This window comes from Pseudophryne corroboree, chromosome 3 (genome assembly GCF_028390025.1).
Source record: "Pseudophryne corroboree isolate aPseCor3 chromosome 3, aPseCor3.hap2, whole genome shotgun sequence".
In the NCBI taxonomy this organism is placed as follows: domain Eukaryota; kingdom Metazoa; phylum Chordata; class Amphibia; order Anura; family Myobatrachidae; genus Pseudophryne; species Pseudophryne corroboree.
Genome location: NC_086446.1, coordinates 44,102,453 through 44,126,508, shown reverse-complemented (window position 1 = coordinate 44,126,508; position 24,056 = coordinate 44,102,453). Strand labels below are relative to the sequence as shown.

Sequence of the window (24,056 nt, the reverse complement as noted above, 5' to 3'; positions counted from 1 at the left end):
ATGCCGTCAAACGCAGCCGCGGTAAGTCTTGGAACAGACAGGGCCCCTGCTGCAGCAGGTCCTGTCTGAGCGGCAGAGGCCATGGGTCCTCTGAGATCATTTCTTGGAGTTCCGGGTACCAAGCTCTTCTTGGCCGTCCGAAACAATGAGTATAGTTCTTACTCCTCTCCTTCTTATTATTCTCATTACCCTGAGTATGAGAGGCAGAGAAGGGAACACATACACCGACTGGTACACCCACGGTGTTACCAGAGCGTCCACAGCTATCGCCTGAGGGTCCCTTGACCTGGCGCAATATCTTTGTAGCTTTTTGTTGAGGCGGGACGCCATCATGTCCACCTGTGGCCTTTCCCCACGGTGTACAATCATTTGGAAAACTTCTGGATGAAGTCCCTACTCTCCCGGGTGGAGGTCGTGTCTGCTGAGAAAGTCTGCTTCTCAGTTGTCCACTCCGGGAATGAACACTGCTGACAGTGCTAACACATGATTTTCCGCCCATCGGAGAATCCTTGTGGCTTCTGTCATCGCCATCCTGCTTCTTGTGCCGCCCTGTCGGTTTACATAAGCGACCGCCGTGATGTTGTCTGACTGGATCAGCACCGGCCGGTGTTGAAGCAGGGTCTAGCCTGACTTAGGGCATTGTAAATGGCCCATAGTTCCAGAACATTTATGTGTAGGGAAGTCTTCTGACTTTTCCATAGGCCTTGGAAGTTTCTTCCCTGTGTGACTGCCCCCCAGCCTTGAAGGCTGGCATCCGTGGTCACCAGGACCCAGTCCTGTATGCCGAATCTGCGGCCCCCTAGAAGATGAGCACTCTGCAGTCACCACCACAGCGACACCCTGGCCCTTGGAGACAGGGTTATCCGCCGATGCATCTGAGGATGCGACCCGGACCACTTGTCCAACAGATCCCACTGGAAGATCCTTGCATGGGACTTGGCGAATGGAAATTCTTCGTAAGAAGCTACCATCTTTCCCAAGGCTCGCGTGCATTGATGCACCGATACCTGTATTTGTATTAGGAGGTCTCCGTCTAGAGACGCCAACTCCTTGGACTTCTCCTCCGGGAGAAACCCTTTTTATCCTGTTCTGTGTCCAGAACCATAGCCAGGAACAGTAGACGCGTCGTAGGAACCAGCTGCGACTTTGGAATATTCAGAATCCAGCCGTGCTGTTGTAGCACTTCCCGAGATAGTGCTACTCCGACGAACAACTGCTCCCTGGACCTTGCCTTTATAAGGAGATCGTCCAAGTACGGGATAAGTACTTCGGCCATTACCTTGGTAAATACCCTCGGTGCCGGGGACAGACCAACGGCAACGTCTGGAATTGGTAATGACAATCCTGTACCACAATTTTGAGGTACACCTGGTGAAGAGGGTAAATAGGGACATGCAAGTAAGTATCCTTGATGTCCAGTGATACCCTGAAATTTTCCAGGCTTGCAATAATCGCCCTGAGCGATTCCATTTTGAACTTGAACCTTCGTATATAAGTGTTCAAGGATTTCAATTTTAGAATGGGTCTCACCGAACCGTCTGGTTTCGGTACCACAACATTTTGGAATAGTAACCCCGGCCTTGTTGAAGGAGGGGTACCTTGATTTCACCTGCTGGAAGTACAGCTTGTGAATTGCCGCCAGTACTACCTTTCTCCGAGGGCAGCAGGCAAGGCTGATGTGAGGCAACGGCGAGGGGGAGTCATCTCGAACTCCAGCCTGTATCCCTGTGATACTACTTGCAGAACCTAGGGATCCACCTGTGGGCAAGCCCACTAGTCCCTGCAGTTCCCGAGACGCACCCCCACCGCACCTGTCTCCACCTGTGGAGCCCCAGCGTCATGCGGTGGACTCAGAGGAAGCGAGGGAAGATATTTGATCCTGGGAACTGGCTGACTGGTGCAGCTTTTTCCTTCTTCCCTTGTCTCTGTGCAGAAAGGAAGCGCCTTTGACCCGCTTGCTTTTCTGAAGCCGAAAGGACTGTACCTGAAAATACGGTGCTTTCCTAGGCTTTTGTGAGGAAACCTGAGGTAAAAAATTTTCTTCCCAGCTGTTGCTGTGGATACGAGGTCCCAGAGACCATCCCCAAACAATTCTTCACCCTTATAAGGCAGAATCTCCATGTGCCTTTTAAAGGCAGCATCACCTGTCCACTGCCGGGTTTCTAATACCCTCCTGGCAGAATGGACATTGCATTAATTCTGGATGCCAGCCGGCAAATATCCCTCTGTGCATCCTTTATATATAAGACAACGTCTTAAATATGCTCAATGTTAGCAAAATATTATCCCTGTCTTAGTGTATTAATATTATCTGACAGGGTATCAGACCACGCTGCAGCAGCACTATTTATGCTGAGGCAATTGCAGGTTTCAGTATATAACCTGAGTGTGTAAATACAGACTTCAGGATCGCCTCCTGCTTTTTATCAGCAGGTTCCTTCAAGGTGGCCGTATCCTAAGACGGCAGTGCCACCTTTTGACAAACGTGTGAGCGCCTTATCCACCCTAAGGGATATCTCCCAACGTGACCTATCCTCTGGCGGGAAAGGGTACGCCATCAGTAACTTTTTAGAAATTGCCAGTTTCTTATCGGGGGAAACCACGCTTCTTTACACACTTCATTCATTCATCTGATGGGGGAACAAAACACTGGCTGCTTTATCTCCCCAAAAATAAAACCCCTTTTATGTGGTACTTGGGTTCATGTCAGAAAATGCGTAACACATTTTTCATTGCCGAGATCATGTAACGGATGTTCCTAGTGGATTGTGTATATGTCTCAACCTCGTCGACACTGGAGTCAGCCTCCGTGTCGACATCTGTGTCTGCCATCTGAGGTAACGGGCGTTGTTTGAGCCCCTGATGGCCCTTGAGACGCCTGGGCAGGCGCGGGCTGAGAAGCCGGCTGTCCCACAGCTGTTACGTCATCCAGCCTTTTATGTAAGGAGTTGACACTGTCGGTTAATACCTTCCACCTATCCATCCACTCTGGTGTCGGCCCCACAGGGGGCGACATCCCATTTATCGGCCTCTGCTCCGCCTCCACGTAACCTTCCTCATCCAACATGTCGACACAGCCGTACCAACACACCGCACACACACAGGGAATGCTCTGACTGAGGACAGGACCCCACAAAGTCCTTTGGGGAGACCGAGAGAGAGTATGCCAGCACACACCAGAGCGCTATATAATGCAGGGATTAACACTATAACTGAGTGATTTTTCCCCAAATAGCTGCTTGTATACATATATTGCGCCTAAATTTAGTGCCCCCCCTCTCTTTTTAACCCTTTGAGCCTGAAAACTACAGGGGAGAGCCTGGGGAGCTGTCTTCCAGCTGCACTGTGAAGAGAAAATGGCGCCAGTGTGCTGAGGGAGAAGCCCCGCCCCTTTTTCGGCGGACTTTCTCCCACTTTTTCTGGAATACTGGCAGGGGTAATTTTACATCTTTATAGCCTCTAGGACTATATATGATGTAGATTTGCCAGCCAAGGTGTCATATATTGCCCTCAGGGCGCCCCCCCCAGCGCCCTGCACCCATCAGTGACCAGAGTGTGAGGTGTACATGAGGAGCAATGGCGCACAGCTGCAGTGCTGTGCGCTACCTTGGTGAAGACCGAAGTCTTCTGCCACCGATTTGCCGGACTCTTCATGCTTCTGGCTCTGTAAGGGGGACGGCGGCGCGGCTCCGGGAACGAACACCAAGGTCGGGTCCTGCGGTCGATCCCTCTGGAGCTAATGGTGTCCAGTAGCCTAAGAAGCCCAAGCTACCACCAGTTAGGTAGGTTCGCTTCTTCTCCCCTTAGTCCCTCGCTGCAGTGAGTCTGTTGCCAGCAGATCTCACTGTAAAATAAAAAACCTAACATATACTTTCTTTCTAGGAGCTCAGGAGAGCCCCTAGTGTGCATCCAGCTCGGCCGGGCACAGGATTCTAACTGAAGTCTGGAGGAGGGTCATAGTGGGAGGAGCCAGTGCACACCAGGTAGTCCTAATTCTTTCTTAGCTGTGCCCAGTCTCCTGCGGAGCCGCTGGTCCCCATGGTCCTTACGGAGTCCCCAGCATCCACTTAGGACGTTAGAGAAATGTATATATTGTTCTATATCAGGGTTTGGTTCCTTTTACTAATATTAACTTGTCACATATTTGAATATATTACATGTGTACAATGTGATGTTATGCTAATAATTGTCATTATTATATCTTTTTCTAGATATTTACGCCACGTGGATCCCGAGAGTCTTGTTTTTTTTTTGTTTTTTTTTGAGATTGTGAAACGCGTCCTGCATAAATCACTGAGGATGGAGAAGAACCGGAGTCACACAACAGAGAGGATACTAAATATCACCCTAGAGATCATCTACCTGCTGACTGGGGAGGTGAGGGGTTTTTGAGTGTATCACAGTGACATCACTTATATCTACAGTAATAATACAGGGACATGACAAGGGAGGTGAGGGGGATCTGGGAGTTTCACAGTGACATCCCATATCTATAGTAATAATACAGGGACATGACTGGGGAGGTGAGGGGGATCTGGGAGAGTCACAGTGACATCACATATATCTATAGTAATAATACAGGGACATGACTAGGGAGGTGAGAGGATCTGAGAGTGTCACAGTGACATCACATATCTGTAGTAATAATACAGGGACATGACTGGGGAGGTGAGGGAATCTGGGAGTGTCACAGTGACATCACTTATTTCTGCATCGGGGTACACTGGGATTCCACAGGAAATAACATCGGGGGTAGAGTTGGATCTTGATCCGAGGCACCAACAGGCTAAAGCTTTGACTGTTGCCATGATGCACTGCACCGCCTCCTCTATAGCCCCGCCTCCAGGCACTGGAGCTCAGTTTGTAAGTTGGTGACTGCAGTGCAGGTCGCTAACAGGGAGGCTAGGCAGCCCTGAAAAGAGCTTTTCTAGAAGACTTCAAGGGCCACAGCACAAGCACTAGTTGCAGTGTATGTCATGTTGACATTCTGTGCTGCGGCTCGATCACCTCCCTCAGCGGTGCTGTATACTCCCGCGGCCTGGTTCCCGGATACTTACAGTGGAGGCGCACCGATCATCAGGCACACATCACCGCTGCTGCTCTCCTGGATCGCATGGCCGCGCTTCAGGGAGGAGATAAGAGGTTACCCCCCGGTAAATCGCGATCCGGACGCTGTCCCAGGTGACGGACCGCGCTGCTGGCGTGGACACTGTTGCTGTTCAGGGACCCCACTATATCCATCAGGGCAAGGAGCACAGGTCGGATTTACTAAAATCTATTTTCTCTTACGTCCTAGAGGATGCTAGAGTCCATATTCGTACCATGGGGTATAGACGGGTCCACCAGGAGCCATTGGCACTTTAAGAGTTTAAGAGTGTGGGCTGGCTCCTCCCTCTATGCCCCTCATACCAGACTCAGTTTTGAAAATGTGCCCGGAGGAGCCGGTCACAGCTAGGGGAGCTCTACAGAGTTCTCTTGGTAAAGAGTATTTTTCTTCCTTTTCAGGTTTTTTTATTTTACAGGGAGGCTGTTGGCGACAGCCTCCCTGCAGCGTGAAACTGGGGGGGTGGAAGCAGTGTCCGCCCCGCGGGGTCTTGAGCCACTGCTCCCGCTAACTGGACGCTGGCTCCCGAGGGGTCTGATCACTCCCCGCCGCAGGGGAACACTCGCCCCGGCAGCCAGCCGCCACCCCCTCAGGGAGCTGAAGTGTGGCGAGTGAGTCACTGTCCCCCCTTGCAAGCGGGGGGACAGTGTGAAGAGGGCGTCTAGAGAGTAGCTCCTGCGCTCCTGGAAGGCTCAACGGCACTGCGGTGCGGCGCTGGGGGGGGTGGGGGGTGGCGTACTGGGCCAGCTCCGGACCCTACACTGGCCACAAGCATCCTGTCTGGGTCTTTGGATCCAGGCCAGCACAAACTCCTCCGGACAGTTTAACCTTCATTGAGTGGGAAGACCGCGCCATTGAGGGGGCGGAGCTTCTCAGAGCGGACCCAGCAGCGTTCAGCGCCATTTTCCAGCCTGCAGCTTACTGCCAGTGGATACCAGGTCCCTCCAGAACGACTCCAGCTATCTGTACGGTACCAGCGCGTTGTAGAAGGTGGGGGGGGGGACTGTGTAAGGGACCTATTAAGGGACACAGCCAACGCGGGTTTAGGGTCTCCCTATACTCTAATAACACTGTGTGTGGGTTGGCTCCAATCTCTGTGTCTCTCTGCCATTCTTGGGGGGGAAACTCTGTCTGCCCAGTACCCTGTGTGTTTGTGGGGTGTTTGATGGATGTGTGACAACATGTCTAGGGATCCTGTTTCATATGCTGCAGAGGATTTGTCTTCCCAGGAAGACTCCATACCATGTAATCAGGATTGCACTGTTTTAGCACAGATCCCAATTAGTGAACCAGAATGGTTTGTCTCTCTGAGGGGGACTATTTTTCAAATTTCTGATAGAGTTGCTAGGACTGAGCATGCCACTCAGGTCCTTCAGTCCTTGTATGGTCTGATACTGCCTCCTCGGGGTCCCCTGCGGTACATTCTCATAAACGTGCACTTGCAATTCTGCAGGATGACACGGATACCGACTCTGACACTGCAGACGGTGAAGGGGATGTATCGAGGTGGTCAGCATCACTTGCCAAGGGGGTGCAGTTGATGATTGAGGCTGTTAGAGATGTTTTACACATTTCGGACACAGCTCCAGAACAGGTGGAGGAGGCCTTCTTTACGGATAATAAGAAGCCCACCCTCACCTTCCCGGTGTCCAGAGAATTAAATGCTATCTTTGAAAAGGCATGGGAAACTCCGGAAAAGAAATTCCAGATTCCCAAGAGAGTCTGGGTTGCTTTTCCCTTCCCTGAAGAAGATAGAAAGAGATGGGAGTCCCCACCGATAGTCGAAGCCTCTGTCACCAGGCTGTCAAAACAGGTGGTGTTACCAGTCCCGGGATCTACCGCATTGAAGGACCCGGCGGATCGCAAGGTGGATGCTACGCTAAAATCCATTTACACGGCTTCTGGGGCTATATTGCGGCCTACTATAGCCTGTGCTTGGATTGCAAAAACTATTGCCAGGTGGTCCAATCACTCTGGAGGAGGAATCAACTATGCTGGATAAAGGTGATGTTGATTTATTTTTACGTAATATTCAGGATTCTGCAGGGTTCCTGGTGGATTCCATGAAGGACCTGGGTTCCATGGCTGCAGGGATCTCCTCCATATCCGTCTCGGCTTGCAGGGGTCTCTGGCTGCGCAACTCGTCTGCGGACGCGAAATCTAGGAAGATTGTGGAGGGCCTACCATATAAAGGTCAGGCTCTCTTTGGGGAGGCGCTGGATGCGTGAATTGTCACGGCTACCGCGGGTAAGTCTCCTTTTTTCCCCTCAGCTGCACCGGCTACGAAGAAGCCTTTTACACCAGCCACTTCACAGTCCTTTCGACCTGCGAAGTCTAGAAAGAACAAGCCTTCGAATACCTTCTTCAGAGGTGGTCGTGCCAAAGGAAAGAAACCTGCTCCCGCAGGTTCCCAAGCCCAGAAGTCCGCTTCTGATACCACTAAGTCCTCCGCATGACGGTGGACAGCTAGGCCTGGAGGAAAGTCAGGTGGGGGCGAGACTCTGGCAGTTCAGCCACGTCTGGGTGTCGTCTGGTCTGGACCCATGGGTCCTGGATATAGTGTCCAGGGGGGTACAGACTGGAGTTTCAGGATCTCCCACCTCACCGTTTCTTTAAGTCCGGCTTGCCGGCTCTGCTGGCAGACAGAACAATTTTTCTGGAGGCCATCAGAAAATTGGTGGTGTCGGAGGTAATTGTTCCGGTTCCACCTCAACACTGGAACAAGGGTTATTATTCAAACCTTTTCGTGGTACCGAAACTGGATGGTTCGGTACGGCCTATTCTAAACTTAAATTCTTTGAACCCTTATCTTAGGGAGTTCAAATTCAAGATGGAAACTCTGAGAGCTGTCATCTCAGGACTGACGGAGGGGGAGTTCCTGGTGTCGCTGGACATCAAGGATGCTTACCTCCTCATTCCCATTTGGTCACCGCATCAGGCATACCTCAGGTTTGCACTGTTGGACGATCACTATCAGTTCCAGGCACTGCCGTTTGACCTCTCCACAGCACCAAGGATCTTCACCAAGGTGATGGCGGAGATGATGGTTCTCCTCCGCAAACGGGGTGAACATAATTTCATATCTGGACGATCTCCTGATCAAGGCGTCTTCCAGGGAGAGGTTGTTGCGATCCATCGCACTCTCGACACAGCAGCTCTGGGAGCATGGTTGGATCCTGAACCTTCCAAAGTCTCATCTGGAGCCGATGAGGTGGCTGTCTTTCCTGGGAATGATCCTCGACACGGAAGTGCAGAGGGTATTTCTCCCGATGGAGAAGGCATTGGTGATTCAATCAATGGTCCGGGATGTCTTGAAGCCTACCCGGGTTTCGGTTCATCAATGCATCCACCTTTTGAGGAAGATGGTTGCCGCCTACGAGGCTCTGCAGTACGGCAGGTTTCATGCTCAACCTTTTCAGCTGGACCTATTGGACCAGTGGTCGGGCTCTCACCTACACATGCACAAGAGGATACGCCTGTCTCCGAAAGCCAGGATTTCACTCCTCTGGTGGCTACAACTTCCGCACCTTCTGGAAGGCCGAAGGTTCGGAATTCAGGCCTGGATCCTTTTAACCACGGACGCAAGTCTAAAAGGTTGGGGAGCAGTCGCTCTGGGAGAAACCTTCCAAGGAAGGTGGTCGAATCAAAAATCCCTTCTCCCAATAAACATCCTGGAGCTAAGGGCCGGGTACAACGCCCTTCTGCAGGCAGCACACCTTCTGAAAGATCGGGCTGTTCAGGTGCAGTCGGACAACATGACCACTGTAGCCTACATAAACTGACAAGGCGGAGCGAAGAGCAGGGCTGCTATGTCAGAGGTGTCAAGAATCCTCCTCTGGGTGGAAAGGTACGCTGTGGTGTTGTCAGCAATCTTCATTCCGGGAGTAGACAACTGGGACTTCCTCAGCAGACACGATCTCCATCCAGGGGAGTGGGGCCTCCATCCGGAGGTGTTCGAGGAGGTCACCGGTTGGTGGGGGGTTCCTCACATAGACATGATGGCCTCAACAAGAAGCTGGGGGGGTACTGTTCCAGGTCGAGAGACCCTCAGGCAGTGGCGGTGAACGCACTGGTAACACCGTGGGTGTTCAAGTCAGTGTATGTGTTCCCTCCACTTCCTCTGATTCCAAAGGTTCTTCAGCTGGTAAGAAGAACAAAGGTTCTGGCAATCCTCATTGCTCCGGACTGGCCAAGGAGGGCTTGGTATGCGGTTCTGTTGGATCTTCTGCTGGAAGATCCAAGGCCCTTACCTCTTCGGAAGGACCTGCTACTGCAGGGGCCGTTCGCCTATCAAGACTTACCATGGCTACGTTTGACGGCATGGCGGTTGAACGCCAGATCTTAGCTCGGAAAGGTATTCCGAGTGCGGTCATTCCTACCCTGATATGGGCTAGGAAAGGGGTAACGTCTAAACATTACCATTGCATTTGGAAGAAATATGTTTCTTGTTGTGAAGCCAAGAAGTTTCCTGCGATAAAGTTTCAACTTGGACGTTTTCTCCTTTTCCTGCAAGCAGGGGTGGATGTGGGACTGAGCCTGGGCTCCATCAAGGTCCAGATCTCTGCTTTGTCCATCTTCTTCCAAAAACAATTGGCTGTTCTTCCTGAAGTTCAGACATTTTTCAAAGGGGTTCTGCACATCCAGCCTCCCTTTGTGGCGCCTACGGTACCATGGGATCTTGATGTGGTGTTGCAGTTCCTGCAATCTGCTTGGTTTGAGCCTCTAGAGGAGGCTGATCTCAAATTTCTCACGTGGAAGGCGGTCACCTTGTTGGCCTTGGCTTCTGCCTGACGTGTGTCAGAATTGGGGGCTTTATCTTGTAAAAGTCCCTATCTGATCTTCCATGAGGACAGGGCGGAACTTAGGACTCGTCCACAGTTCCTGCCTAAGGTTGTATCGGCTTTCTATGTCAACCAACCTATTGTGGTGCCAGTGGCTACTGACTCCTCAATTACTTCAAAGGCCTTGGATGTAGTGAGGACTTTGAAGATTTACGTGAAGAGGACGGCTCGTCATAGGAAAAGTGACTGTTTGTCCTCTATGATCCCAAGAAAATTGGATGTCCTGCTTCTAAGCAGTCGATTTCACGCTGGATCAGGTTCACTATGCAGCATGCTTATTCCACGGCAGGATTTCCGTGTCCGAAATCGGTAAAGGCCCACTCTACTCGTAAAGTGGGCTCTTCCTGGGTGGCTGCCCGGGGTGTCTCGGCGATACAACTCTGCAGAGCAGCTACTTGGTCTGGGTCGAACACGTTTGCCAAGCTTTACAGGTTCGAAAGTTTGGTCAGGCATTGTTGAAGAAGCCTCCGCGCTCTCCCTCCCGTACTGGGAGCTTTGGTACATCCCCATGGTACTAATATGGACCCCAGCATCCTCTAGGACGTAAGAGAAAATAGGATTTTGGTTACCTACCGGTAAATCCTTTTCTCGTAGTCCGTAGAGGATACTGGGCGCCTGCCCAGTGCTTAGTTTCCTGCATTGGTTTTATAGTTCAGTGCTACCTGGTTCCTAGGTAAGTTCTGCGTTATTTACTGTTTCAGCTGATGATGAGTTTGTGAAAGCCTTATATTTATCTTACTTAAAACCCTCTAAAAGGTAAAAGAACACAGTACGCTATTGGCGTATGGTATACCGTAAGGGTACGCACGTTGTGTAACAATCGCTTAGCCGTAGTCGAGACGCTCGAGCGTCACGTTCGCTTACGGCCAAGAGATCACAGGCAGGCACGCTATAGGCTGCCAACTAACGTAATGGTATGCTACTAGCGTAGCGGACGCTTGGGACCACGAGGAGATCACAAGCGGCGCTGATGCTCACGATGTTAAACCTTTATAACTATACCATAAACAATGTATTTATGCAATAAACCTTAGTGCAGTGATAGGGTGTAAATGTAACACAGTGTAACCTTATTAACTGTACGAGCGTCTCCGACGCTCTGAGAATACTTAGAAATATAATAAATACACAGATACCGGTATTAGGTTCTAACACCTTATATGAACGTTCTATTTGCAAAAGAATAATACAATACAAGTTATACACTACCAAAATAACATAGAATTCCTAACCAAGTAACTACACATAAAATACAATAAAGATACAATTTACTTTTAAAGGGGAAAGGGGAGAGAGAGAGAGAGAAAGTGAGAGAGAACGAGAGAGAATGGCTTATAACAATAAAGGCAATATGATTGCGGAGAAACTTACGCACAAAGGGTAACAATCGCATGCGCCTCCTGGATATCCAGCTCCCAATTATCAGCAATGAGAACCGTTGAAGAGAATAGAGAGCTGGCCCAGATCGGCTTGTTCTTTTATACCCTACACATAATACAGTACAATGGTCCCTATATTCTTATTGTTCATTGGACACAGGAATTCCTCTTCGCATTATAACAAAAGGTCATAGGTTGATTCATACAGGTGGGCTGTGACTATTTCCAACTGCTCAGGTGGGTGGGAAACTAGGTTTCCCGCCGCATGGATAATAAAGTGCAAATATAGTAAAAGTCCATAAACTTCTTATGTCCATAACTATTCGCACGAGCGAGTTATCCGCTTCAAACCAACACCGGAATATTGCTAATTAAATTTCTCTATCGTCCTAAGTGGATGCTGGGGTTCCTGAAAGGACCATGGGGAATAGCGGCTCCGCAGGAGACAGGGCACAAAAGTAAAGCTTTTACAGGTCAGGTGGTGTGTACTGGCTCCTCCCCCCATGACCCTCCTCCAGACTCCAGTTAGATTTTTGTGCCCGGCCGAGAAGGGTGCAATTCTAGGTGGCTCTCATAAAGAGCTGCTTAGAGAGTTTAGCTTAGGTTTTTTATTTTACAGTGATTCCTGCTGGCAACAGGATCACTGCAACGAGGGACAGAGGGGAGAAGAAGTGAACTCACCTGCGTGCAGGATGGATTGGCTTCTTGGCTACTGGACATGAAGCTCCAGAGGGACGATCACAGGTACAGCCTGGATGGTCACCGGAGCCACGCCGCCGGCCCCCTCACAGATGCTGAAGCAAGAAGAGGTCCAGAATCGGCGGCTGAAGACTCCTGCAGTCTTCTTAAGGTAGCGCACAGCACTGCAGCTGTGCGCCATTTTCCTCTCAGCACACTTCACACGGCAGTCACTGAGGGTGCAGGGCGCTGGGGGGGGGCGCCCTGGGAGGCAAATGAAAACCTTTAAAAAGGCTAAAAATACCTCACATATAGCCCCAGAGGCTATATGGAGATATTTACCCCTGCCTAAATGTACTAAATAGCGGGAGACGAGCCCGCCGAAAAAGGGGCGGGGCCTATCTCCTCAGCACACGGCGCCATTTTCTGTCACAGCTCCGCTGGTCAGGAAGGCTCCCAGGTCTCTCCCCTGCACTGCACTACAGAAACAGGGTATAACAGAGAGGGGGGGCAAAATAAATGGCAATATATTAATATAAAAGCAGCTATAAGGGAGCACTTAATCATAAGGCTATCCCTGTCATATATAGCGCTTTTTGGTGTGTGCTGGCAGACTCTCCCTCTGTCTCCCCAAAGGGCTAGTGGGTCCTGTCTTCGTATAGAGCATTCCCTGTGTGTCTGCTGTGTGTCGGTACGTGTGTGTCGACATGTATGAGGACGTTATTGGTGTGGAGGCGGAGCAATTGCCAAATATGAGGATGTCACCTCCTAGGGGGTCGACACCAGAATGGATGCCTTTATTTGTGGAATTACGGGATAGCGTCAACTCGCTTAAGCAGTCGTTTGCCGACATGAGGCGGCCGGACACTCAATTAGTGTCTGTCCAGGCGCCTCAAACACCGTCAGGGGCTGTAAAACGTCCCTTGCCTCAGTCGGTCGACACAGACCCAGACACAGGCACTGATTCCGGTGGTGAAGGTGACGAATCAACCGTATTTTCCAGTAGGGCCACACGTTATATGATTTTGGCAATAAAGGAGATGTTACATTTAGCTGATACTACAGGTACCACTAAACAGGGTATTATGTGGGGTGTGAAAAAACTACCAGTAGTTTTTACCGAATCAGAAGAATTAAATGACGTGTGTGATGAAGCGTGGGGTGCCCCGATAAAAAACTGCTAATTTCAAAGAAGTTATTGGCTTTATACCCTTTCCCGCCCGAGGTTAGGGAGCGCTGGGAAACACCTCCTAGGGTGGACAAAGCGCTAACACGCTTATCAAAACAAGTGGCGTTACCCTCTCCTGAGACGGACGCACTTAAAGATCCATCAGATAGGAGGATGGAAAATATCCAAAAAGGTATATACACACATGCAGGTGTTATACTACGACCAGCTATTGCGACTGCCTGGATGTGCAGTGCTGGGGTAGTTTGGTCAGAGTCCCTGATCGAAAATATTGATACCCTGGACAGGGACAATATTTTACTGTCGTTAGAACAAATAAAGGATGCATTTCTTTATATGCGTGATGCACAGAGAGATATCTGCACACTGGCATCACGGGTAAGTGCTATGTCCATTTCGGCCAGAAGAGCTTTATGGACACGACAGTGGACAGGCGATGCGTAGAGGAGTTATTTGAGGTCGGTCTATCGGATTTGGTGGCCACGGCTACGGCCGGGAAATCCACCTTTCTACCTCAAGTCACTCCCCAACAGAAAAAGGCACCGACCTTTCAACCGCAGCCCTTTCGTTCCTTTAAAAATAAGAGAGCAAAGGGCTATTCATATCTGCCACGAGGCAGAGGACGAGGGAAGAGACAGCAACAGGCAGCTCCTTCCCAGGAACAGAAGCCCTCCCCGGCTTCTACAAAAGCCTCAGCATGACGCTGGGGCTTCGCAAGCGGACTCGGGGGCGGTAGGCGGTCGTCTCAAAAATTACAGCGCGCAGTGGGCTCACTCGCAGGTAAATCCCTGGATCCTGCAGATAATATCTCAGGGGTACAGGTTGAAATTAGAGACAGAGCCACCTCGCCGTTTCCTGAAGTCTGCTTTACCAACGTCCCCCTCAGAAAGGGAGACGGTTTTGGAAGCCATTCACAAGCTGTATTCTCAGCAGGTGATAGTCAAGGTACCTCTTCTACAACAAGGGAAGGGGTATTATTCCACTCTATTTGTGGTACCGAAGCCGGATGGCTCGGTAAGGCCTATTCTAAATCTGAAGTCCTTGAACCTATACATAAAGAAGTTCAAGTTCAAGATGGAGTCACTCAGAGCAGTGATAGCGAACCTGGAAGAAGGGGACTTTATGGTATCCTTGGACATCAAGGATGCGTATCTCCACGTTCCAATTACCCCTCACACCAGGGGTACCTCAGGTTCGTTGTACAAAACTGTCACTATCAGTTTCAGACGCTGCCGTTTGGTTTGTCCACGGCACCTCGGGTCTTTACAAAGGTAATGGCCGAGATAATATTTCTTCTTCGAAGAAAAGGCGTATTAATTATCCCATACTTGGACGATCTCCTAATAAGGGCAAGGTCCAGAGAACAGCTAGAGATGGGTTTAGCACTATCTCAAGAGGTGCTAAAGCAGCACGGATGGATTCTGAATATTCCAAAATCCCAATTAATGCCGACAACTCGTCTGCTGTTCCTGGGGATGATTCTGGACACAGTTCAGAAAAAGGTTTTTTCTTCCCGAAGAAAAAGCCAAGGAGTTATCTGACCTGGTCAGGAACCTCCTAAAACCAGGAAAGGTGTCTGTACATCAATGCACAAGAGTCCTGGGAAAAAATGGTAGCTTCTTACGAAGCAATCCCTTTCGGCAGATTCCATGCAAAGGGATCTGTTGGACAAATGGTCAGGGTCGCATCTTCAGATGCACCTGCGGATAACCCTGTCGCCGAGGACAAGGGTATCCCTTCTGTGGTGGTTGCAGGAGGCTCATCTATTGGAGGGCCGCAGATTCGGCATACAGGATTGGATCCTGGTGACCACGGATGCCAGCCTGAGAGGCTGGGGAGCAGTCACACAGGGAAGAAATTTCCAGGGAGTGTGGTCGAGCCTGAAAAAGTCTCTTCACATAAGCATTCTGGAACTAAGAGCAATCTACAATGCTCTAAGCCAGGCGGAACCTCTGCTTCAAGGAAGACCGGTGTTGATCCAGTCAGACAACATCACGGCAGTCGCCCATGTAAACAGACAGGGCGGCACAAGAAGCAGGAGGGCAATGGCAGAAGCTGCCAGGATCCTTCGCTGGGCGGAGAATCACGTGATAGCACTGTCAGCAGTATTCATCCCGGGCGTGGACAACTGGGAAGCAGACTTCCTCAGCAGACACGACCTTCACCCGGGAGAGTGGGGACTTCATCCAGAAGTTTTCCACATGCTATTAAACCGTTGGGTAAAACCAATGGTGGACATGATGGCGTCTCGCCTCAACAAAACACTGGACAGGTATTGCGCCAGGTCAAGAGATCCGCAGGCAATAGCTGTGGACGCGCTGGTAACACCTTGGGTGTACCAGTCGGTATATGTGTTTCCTCCTCTGCCTCTCATACCAAAGGTATTGAGGATTATACGGCAAAGAGGAGTAAGACTAGTGGCTCCGGATTGGCCAAGAAGGACTTGGTACCCGGAACTTCAAGAGATGGTCACGGACGATCCGTGGCCTCTACTTCTGAGAAGGGACCTGCTTCAGCAGGGTCCTTGTCTTTTTCAAGACTTACCGCGGCTGCGTTTGACGGCATGGCGTTGAATGCCAGATCCTAAAAGGAAAAGGCATTCCAGAAGAAGTCATTCCTACCTTGATAAAGGCAAGGAAGGAAGTCACCGCGAAGCATTATCGCCGTATTTGGCGAAAATATGTTGCGTGGTGCGAGCAGCGGAGTGCTCCGATGGAGGAATTTCAACTGGGTCGTTTTCCTACATTTCCTGCAATCAGGATTGTCTATGGGTCTCAAATTGGGATCTATTAAGGTTCAAATTTCGGCCCTATCAATATTCTTCCACAAAGAATTGGCCTCAGTCCCTGAGGTCCAGATTTTTATCAAAGGAGTACTGCATATACAGCCTCCTGTGGTGCCTAAGGTGGCACCGTGGGATCTAAATGTAGTTTTAGATTTCCTCAAATCCAATTGGTTTGAACCACTAAAGAATGTGGATTTGAAATATCTCACATGGAAAGTGACTATGTTACTGGCCCTGGCTTCGGCCGGGAGAGTATCTGTACTGGCGGCTTTGTCTTATAAAAGCCCTTATTTAATTTTCCATTCGACATAGGGCAGAGCTGCGGACGCGTCCGCATTTTCTCCCTAAGGTGGTATCAGCGTTTCACCTGAACCAGCCTATTGTAGTGCCTGCGGCTACAGACGACTTGAAGGACTCCAAGTTGTTGGACGTTGTCAGAGCCTTAAAAATATACATTTAAAGGACGGCTGGAGTCAGAAAATCTGACTCGCTGTTTATACTGTATGCACCCAACAAGTTGGGTGCACCTGCTTCTAAGCAGTCGATTGCTCGTTGGTTTTGTAACAAAATTCAACTTGTACATTCTGTGGCAGGCCTGCCACAGCCTAAATCTGTTAAGGCCCATTCCGCAAGGAAGGTGGGCTCATCTTGGGCGGCTGCCCGAGGGGTCTCGGCATTACAACTCTGCCGAGCAGCTACGTGGTCAGGGGAGAACACGTTTGTAAATTTTTACAAATTTGATACCCTGGAAAAGGAGGACCTGGAGTTCTCTCATTCGGTGCTGCAGAGTCATCCGCACTCTCCCGCCCGTTTGGGAGCTTTGGTATAATCCCCATGGTCCTTTCAGGAACCCCAGCATCCACTTAGGACGATAGAGAAAATAAGAATTTACTTACCGATAATTCTATTTCTCGGAGTCCGTAGTGGATGCTGGGCGCCCATCCCAAGTGCGGATTATCTGCAATACTTGTACATAGTTATTGTTAACTAATTCGGGTTATTGTTTAGGAAGCCATCTTTCAGAGGCTCCTCTGTTATCATACTGTTAACTGGGTTTAGATCACAAGTTGTACGGTGTGATTGGTGTGGCTGGTATGAGTCTTACCCGGGATTCAAAATCCTCCCTTATTGTGTACGCTCGTCCGGGCACAGTACCTAACTGGAGTCTGGAGGAGGGTCATGGGGGGAGGAGCCAGTACACACCACCTGACCTGTAAAAGCTTTACTTTTGTGCCCTGTCTCCTGCGGAGCCGCTATTCCCCATGGTCCTTTCAGGAACCCCAGCATCCACTACGGACTCCGAGAAATAGAATTATCGGTAAGTAAATTCTTATTATTCTTCCGATGGATACTAAACACCACTGTATAACCCTTGTCTGACCCTTCGTATCAAACAAAGAGGAATCTCTCTGTCCATGAGCATGCTACATTAACTAAACTTTCAGATTCTATCAAAGGGACCATGATCTACAAAATACATTATATGGCTAAAATATGTAACGATTGAGTCGCACGCTAGACGCATACAAACTCTACCGTAAATGCGCATACCGTGCGCCTGCGGGTGCACGCAACAGCGAGTATGCGCACGCACGGGAGAGCACATGCACGCGCAGCGAGGACACGCATGAGGTGCAAATATGGCAGTGTGCATAGTGATATTTTTCTGACTTTGACAGTCCACCCTTTGGCAGTCACCAATAACTGCCACTTTCTAAAACATTTCAAAAAGAGAAAAATATATGTCATGTGTAAATACATTTCTATGATTGGGTAGGGGAGGAGAGGAGAAGGTTAGAAAAGGGTATGACCTAGTGAGATAGCAGAAGCATGTGTGTATGAATCCATGTTTGGGGGGTCATGTATCATCGTGCCGTACGTGTTTTAAATCAAGCTTCGAGGTATTGCGAAGTATACATTTGAATTCCTTCTTATCCCGTGGTACGGGTCTGTGGATGGGCTATCAAACTTTACCGAGCTCTCTTCGGCTTTTGGTTGCAACAAAATGGGGGAGCACATTTTAGTTGATGATACATGAATGGGGGAATATGTGAGTGCTGATATCTGTGCCTGTATTCCCTATCGACTATGTGTGTCATTACCTGAAGGTTGTAGAGATGAAGATAAAGAACACTTATGGTAAATGCATTGATATTCTATGTGAGGTTAATATACATTTGCCGATTGAGGTCTTGTCTGAAGTCTTGTCTGAAGTACATGTTGACTGTAGTCTCTTTGTGCTTTTGCTAATAAACGTAAGCAAAGCTTTATCAATGTCCATAGACTTACAAAAAGTGTTGGGCTAGCGTAAAATTAAAAGTACTAGGGATATGGGGGTCTATGGCATAGTCCATCAGTTGTCTGTGAAAAAGGTTGTCAAACTTCTTCTTTAGTCCATCTGTTGTCTGTATACAAGGCTGTCAAAATCTTCTTCCAAGCGGGTCTTTTTACCTTGGAGAAAAACGAGAAACAGGTGAAAGAAACGGACCGTAGAATCACATTTTCATCACAACAGTGTCTCTATCGTTGGGTCATAAATCACATCAGTCGTTGTTATTACAGTATCTTCACTTCTTAAACTCATCACTCGGGCGCTACGTTTACACTTTGTTAAAACCCGAACGCATCTAAATATCAGACCGACTAATATGATGACACCCAGAACACACAAAAGGAATTTCCCTACATCCATGATAATACCTTGGGTCCATTCTCCTAAACCAGAGAACCAATTTCGCGGGTTCAACCATGACACCCAACTGGTCAGCTCATTACCCACAGCGGCAAGGGTGAGATTGTGTTTCCTTCGGATTTCCCATTTTAATTGGAGAATGTCGTCCATCTTTTGGTCTATGACCTCGACCGGGTCCTCGGTGCTGTTTGTGATATACGTGCAGCACTTTATTCCATACTGAGTTGCTAGGGTGACACAATACCCACCCGTCACAGCTGTGAGATAATTGAGAATCATCCTATGCTGAACCAGTTCTGTTTTATAAGCTTGGAGCTCCCTTCCAGTATACCTGAATGTGTCATCATACATTTCAGTGATATTGTCTAATAAATTTGCAAGCGCAGATATATATTTATAATTTATCACTCCTCTGGCGGTACGAGTGATATCTAACGCGATTAGGAACTGAATCCCGGTGGATTCACTGATCAGGTCAGAGGCCGGATGCTCTGTTCTCTCTATCAGGTGCCGTTTAACGATGTGTTCGTAATGAGTGTGAGTATAAGGAGCTTGGGCACTGCGGTGAATATCTTTCATTTTAGTATGTGATACAGTCATTACTTCAGGCAGTACTTTTCCAATATAACACAACCCTTCTGAATTTGGGGCAAGCCACTTATACGCCTTCCTCCCGCATATGAAATATGCATCATCGGGGAGAACATATGGGACGGAGTAGGACATAACCATATTACACATTTTCCATATGAAATCTCCTAACCCTAATTCTCCCATCTGTTTAATACACGTATCAGTTTGTATGATATGTGCACAGTATCCCGGTGATACCTCTCCAACTCTCATGGTCCTACTTCCTAGGGTATACCTATATCGGAAATATTTTCCACTACCAGCTATGTGGCGTATAAGTTCTGTATCTGTAGGCATTCTATCGGCTCTGTATGAAAAGGTCATGGTTTGGTTATTCCATGACACTTCCCAATTTCCCGGTTTTCGGGGATTGGAAATGTTAAAACATACTAGGGATCTATCCACATGATATTGGTGGAGCTTCAAACTAGGAGGACTGGAGATATTAAATCTCCTGTCCACCGGCCTCCCACCACTTAGCTCAAGTACCTCCCCTACCGTTAAAGGGAATGGTACTAATCCTGATTTGCTATGGCCTTGAGGTACTTGAGAGCATACCCAACAATCTGTCTGATTTAACACTTTACCCACTAAGGAGTGATAGTCACTCAATGGATGCTGGTCCATGTGGATATTAAAACTGGACTGACATTTCTTGATGCACCCATCCTCAACTAGGTTATCACAATGCCTACAGATACAGTTCTCTTTTCAGCTAACAATCCTTCACAATGTTTATAAATAACATGGCTGCTAGATCGTTTCCGGTACTCGCCTTTGCTCGGTGATTGTGTTGCTATTGGAAATTTACACCTCAGTCATCAGAAACCCTTCTGGATCCTTTCTCGACCTCACTGGTACTCTCACCGAAACAGAATGCTCTGGTCAACATCATGGTCAACAGGAAAATCCGTATCACAGTCTCTTGAGGCGAGTCCATCTTACAGGAGGAGAAAAGGAGAAATTTGTAATGGGGGTACAGGAAAACAGTTTGAGGGGGAGAGAAACTTGTTACGATAATTAGTTCTCTAGTCTTGTTGTTCTTCTTGTTCTGCTGTCATCTCAAAGGTGCTGTATCTCAGTCTTCCAAACGAACACTCTGGTGATATAATATTCCTTCCAAACCAGCGATCTTTCTGTAAGGAGCAAAAATCTTGCATTACCATTTGTCTAACTGATGTGTGACATACCATCTTTAAAATATGAAAACATGAGAAAGAAGAGAGAGAGAGAAAAAAAACAACGAGAGAGAGAGAACCGTTCATATATATATGCATCACATATATCAACAATAAACAACAACAGAAAAAAACATTTTTCAAACATTTTAAAACATTGTTCATCAGGCTGTCATATCTACATGTCCAATGGTATCCTTGCGCAGTCCCTCCCACCAGCACCTCCATACTCCACCCTTTGTATCTGGCCAGGATACATTGATGTGGGTAGGTCATGCTGGGGTTTGGTAGACTTCTGCAAGGACCAAGTAGGTATGCAATGTTTGAGTCCTGCTGATGACCGTCAGAGATGGGGAAAAAGAAAACATTTCACAGATACATTACAAATTTTACCCGGTCATTCCTGTGTCCTCAAGGAATGACCTCCCAATTTGTTAACCGTTACCTCAGGCTTACCATCAGTCCTAATGATCACCTTTCCTGATTGCATGTTACAGGTGCGGCCCAAACTCCTTCCTATGTGATCCCTGATTACAATTTGGTGTGTCATATTCATGTCTAGGGGGTCTGACTTTATGTGGGCTGTTACAGTTACTGGCATAATGCCCTTCTCTTTTACAAAGATAACAAACCCTGGGTTTCCTCCAAGTGTCAATGACCTGAGGTCTTGGTTGATTTGATGCCTCCTCAAACGCTCGGATGCTCATCACCATCAACCGTTTTCCCTGTACTTCCCTGCTTCCTTGGATATCATGGTTATGTTGTTGTCTAGGGGGTTGATATGATTTTTGTATTTTTCTTGATCTACAATCTCTTGCAAAGTGTCCCTCTTTATGACAATTGTAACAGACTTCCACATTTGAATTTCTCGCAGTGGTGTGGGCTTATGCTGGAGTGGTCTTGTGGTTAGGGCCTGTATACTTGCGGCCATTAACTTATCACTTTGTGACTCCCTGTGTCTGGTGATATTTCGATCATGATCAATAGCGGCCTCTCTTAATGCGGCCACCGAGATATTTCTCCAGTTTGGGTTGGTGGTCTGTACCCTTGTTCTCAATACCTCCTTTAAACCATTCATTAATACCTTAACCGCTATTTCTCTATGCTGTGCGCATGTTTTGATGTCTGTGATCCCAGTGTTCCTAGCCATTACTTGCAGTGCTCGATTGAAATAATTGGAAATACTTTCCCCTTCGTTTTGTCTTATGGAGAAAATTTCATTCCACTTGACAACGGCAGGGAAATATACTTCCAACTGTCGGTTAATCTGCTTAATACATTCCTGATTGTGTTCCTCCGTTTGAGGTACTTCTGTGTCTAATTGACAATCGGCAATAAATTTCGCAGGGTCAACACTGGAGGGCAAACATGCCCTCAGCACTGTCCGCCAATCTTTGTTGTTGGGTTCTGTTGAGTTTCCTAGTTCTTTAATGAACCTTTGACATGCGACTAGATTTTTCCTAGGATCAGGAAATTCAGACATAATTGATCTCAATTCGGTCCGGGACCAGGAACAGCGCATTGCACTGTCCCCGACGGGAATGATTCCCTGATCGTCAGTCTTCCCATTGGGGACTGTGATCACCCTGACTGGATCAAACTCAACTACATCATCTTGTGTTGGTCTTGCAATATGGGGTACATTTGTTTGTGCGTGATATAAAACATTGTACGTACCTGTGGACACGACCTCACCTGACCCTCCGTTAGGGGGTTTGATTATTGCCTTTACCGATTTGGTCGTGTCCACCTGGATGTCTTATGTGATGGCTGCTGGAAGAGGTGCCGACATCGTGCTGGGCTCACTTTCTGGCTTGTAATCCTGAGGGAAGTTTGACATGGGGTGCGACTTGCACAGGTTAACATTTGTAATTTTTACACTTTCATTTTCATAAACAATATTACATTTGTTACTTTCATCCTTAATACAGTTACTGAGTGCATTTTTATCGTACAACATTGTGCCTTTCTCCGCAACCATAATCCTCTCCATTGCCATGTCTCTCTTCCCAAGATGAGAATCAGCTATGTAAGTTAAGTTTCGTTGTATTTCACTTTCCTTTTGCCATAACTTTAAACAATCAAAATGTTTGATCCGTCTCTTTGCTGATTTAATGAGACATATCCTTCTCCTTAGATTTAGTAACACATCTGGGCTAAAGCTGCCTACTCTTGGGAACTTCTCCCCATCATGTACAGTCATTCCTTCCCATTCATCACATAAAACCTGTGTGTGTGAACCGTATTTTTCACACATTACATACCTTGCCGACCCGATTGGTCGGTTTATTAAATCAACCCGAACCGAGGTTGATCGCCCCCTACCTGAACAACTGGCCCCCATAACTTGCAGGTGTTGCTTTCACTACCTCTGACCTTCAAATCAGGGTCTTCAGCGAACCCTTACAAAAACCAAGATGTCCGGGGCAGGCCGGCGGCAAAGTTTACCGAGTACTCCACTCACTCCTCGCCCACGTTGGCCAGTACTGCAATCACTGTATCCAGAGCTGCTGTACCCAACTTAGGGCCCCTATGAACCTTTACTTACTGGGGCGTGTTGGACCTACCAGTCCCCACCAAGTATCGGTTGTTGGATAGTTCCTGAGTGACCAGCGAACCTCCCTTAAAATAAAAAAATTTCACAAATCACGTTAAAATGTACAAATAGCGTTTATGACCCCTCTAGCGTACGCAAATGGTACTGGGTCAAATTACTAACTAATGCACACAATTACGTGCGGTACAATCGTTCGGCACATAAGCAACTAATCTTATGTGCGGAGCGACCAGTGGAATCGAAAATTACGGCTGCGAATTCCTTCAGCCAGAGCTTTAATGGCCTATATGGGTTCTGCACCAACCCCCTGGGTTGTGCTCCTTTCTCTATAGCGGACTTCTTAGTCTGCTGTACCTGGACCTCCTGGTCTGTTCCGGACCTCCTGGTCTGTGCTACAGTAGACCTCCTGGTCTGCTATACTCTAATGCTCAAATTTATTATTTAACAAGGGATGCCTCCCCAGCCACCATGCACGTCACTTACATGTATGTACCTCACGAGAACTCGACTTCTTGTGGTTCAATCCAAAAATTGTAAAAACATATATATACAAACACTCACTCACCACATGTACACTTTACTTTTGTTTCTATTTCTGCGCAGAAATTTCTTTCCTTTAGACCAGATGAGTCGTAAATTTAGAGAAGGATCTATTAGTTTAAATTTCGGATACTAAAATTGACTTGCGCTATTTATCGCGTTGCCACCTTTTCGCCTGTTAAAATAATACTAGTGTGTTTTGAATTATGTGGGCGTACCCGGACACTCCGTTGCGTAATATACGCTGCGTGCGTCGGCCTTTGGGTTGCGTACGCGAGTCTCAGCCTTTTGTTAGAGACACGTGTACGCAAGGCAGATATCCACCGTAACACAATTAACACGTTTATCAATGTAGGTGATCCTCGATCATCTACCGAGCACCACACAGATCTCTCCTTGTATCTTTAGGTAAAGCTGTGTGCGTGCTTTACAAATTACCCCTTAAATGTATTACCTTTACTCTTTAATTACTGATAGCAA

At 48.1% G+C, this 24,056-nt stretch overlaps 1 protein-coding gene across 1 annotated transcript in view; it reads left to right on the top strand.

The window, feature by feature from the left end:
• The window catches only part of LOC135054673 (oocyte zinc finger protein XlCOF8.4-like), an 88,366-nt gene that overhangs the window by 28,358 nt on the left and 35,952 nt on the right, over positions 1-24,056 (top strand). The window contains exon 2 of the mRNA XM_063957921.1: positions 4,212-4,377. Within this exon, the coding sequence (XP_063813991.1) occupies positions 4,300-4,377 (78 nt within the window). The 5' untranslated portion in view covers positions 4,212-4,299. The remainder of the gene's footprint in view (positions 1-4,211; positions 4,378-24,056) is intronic.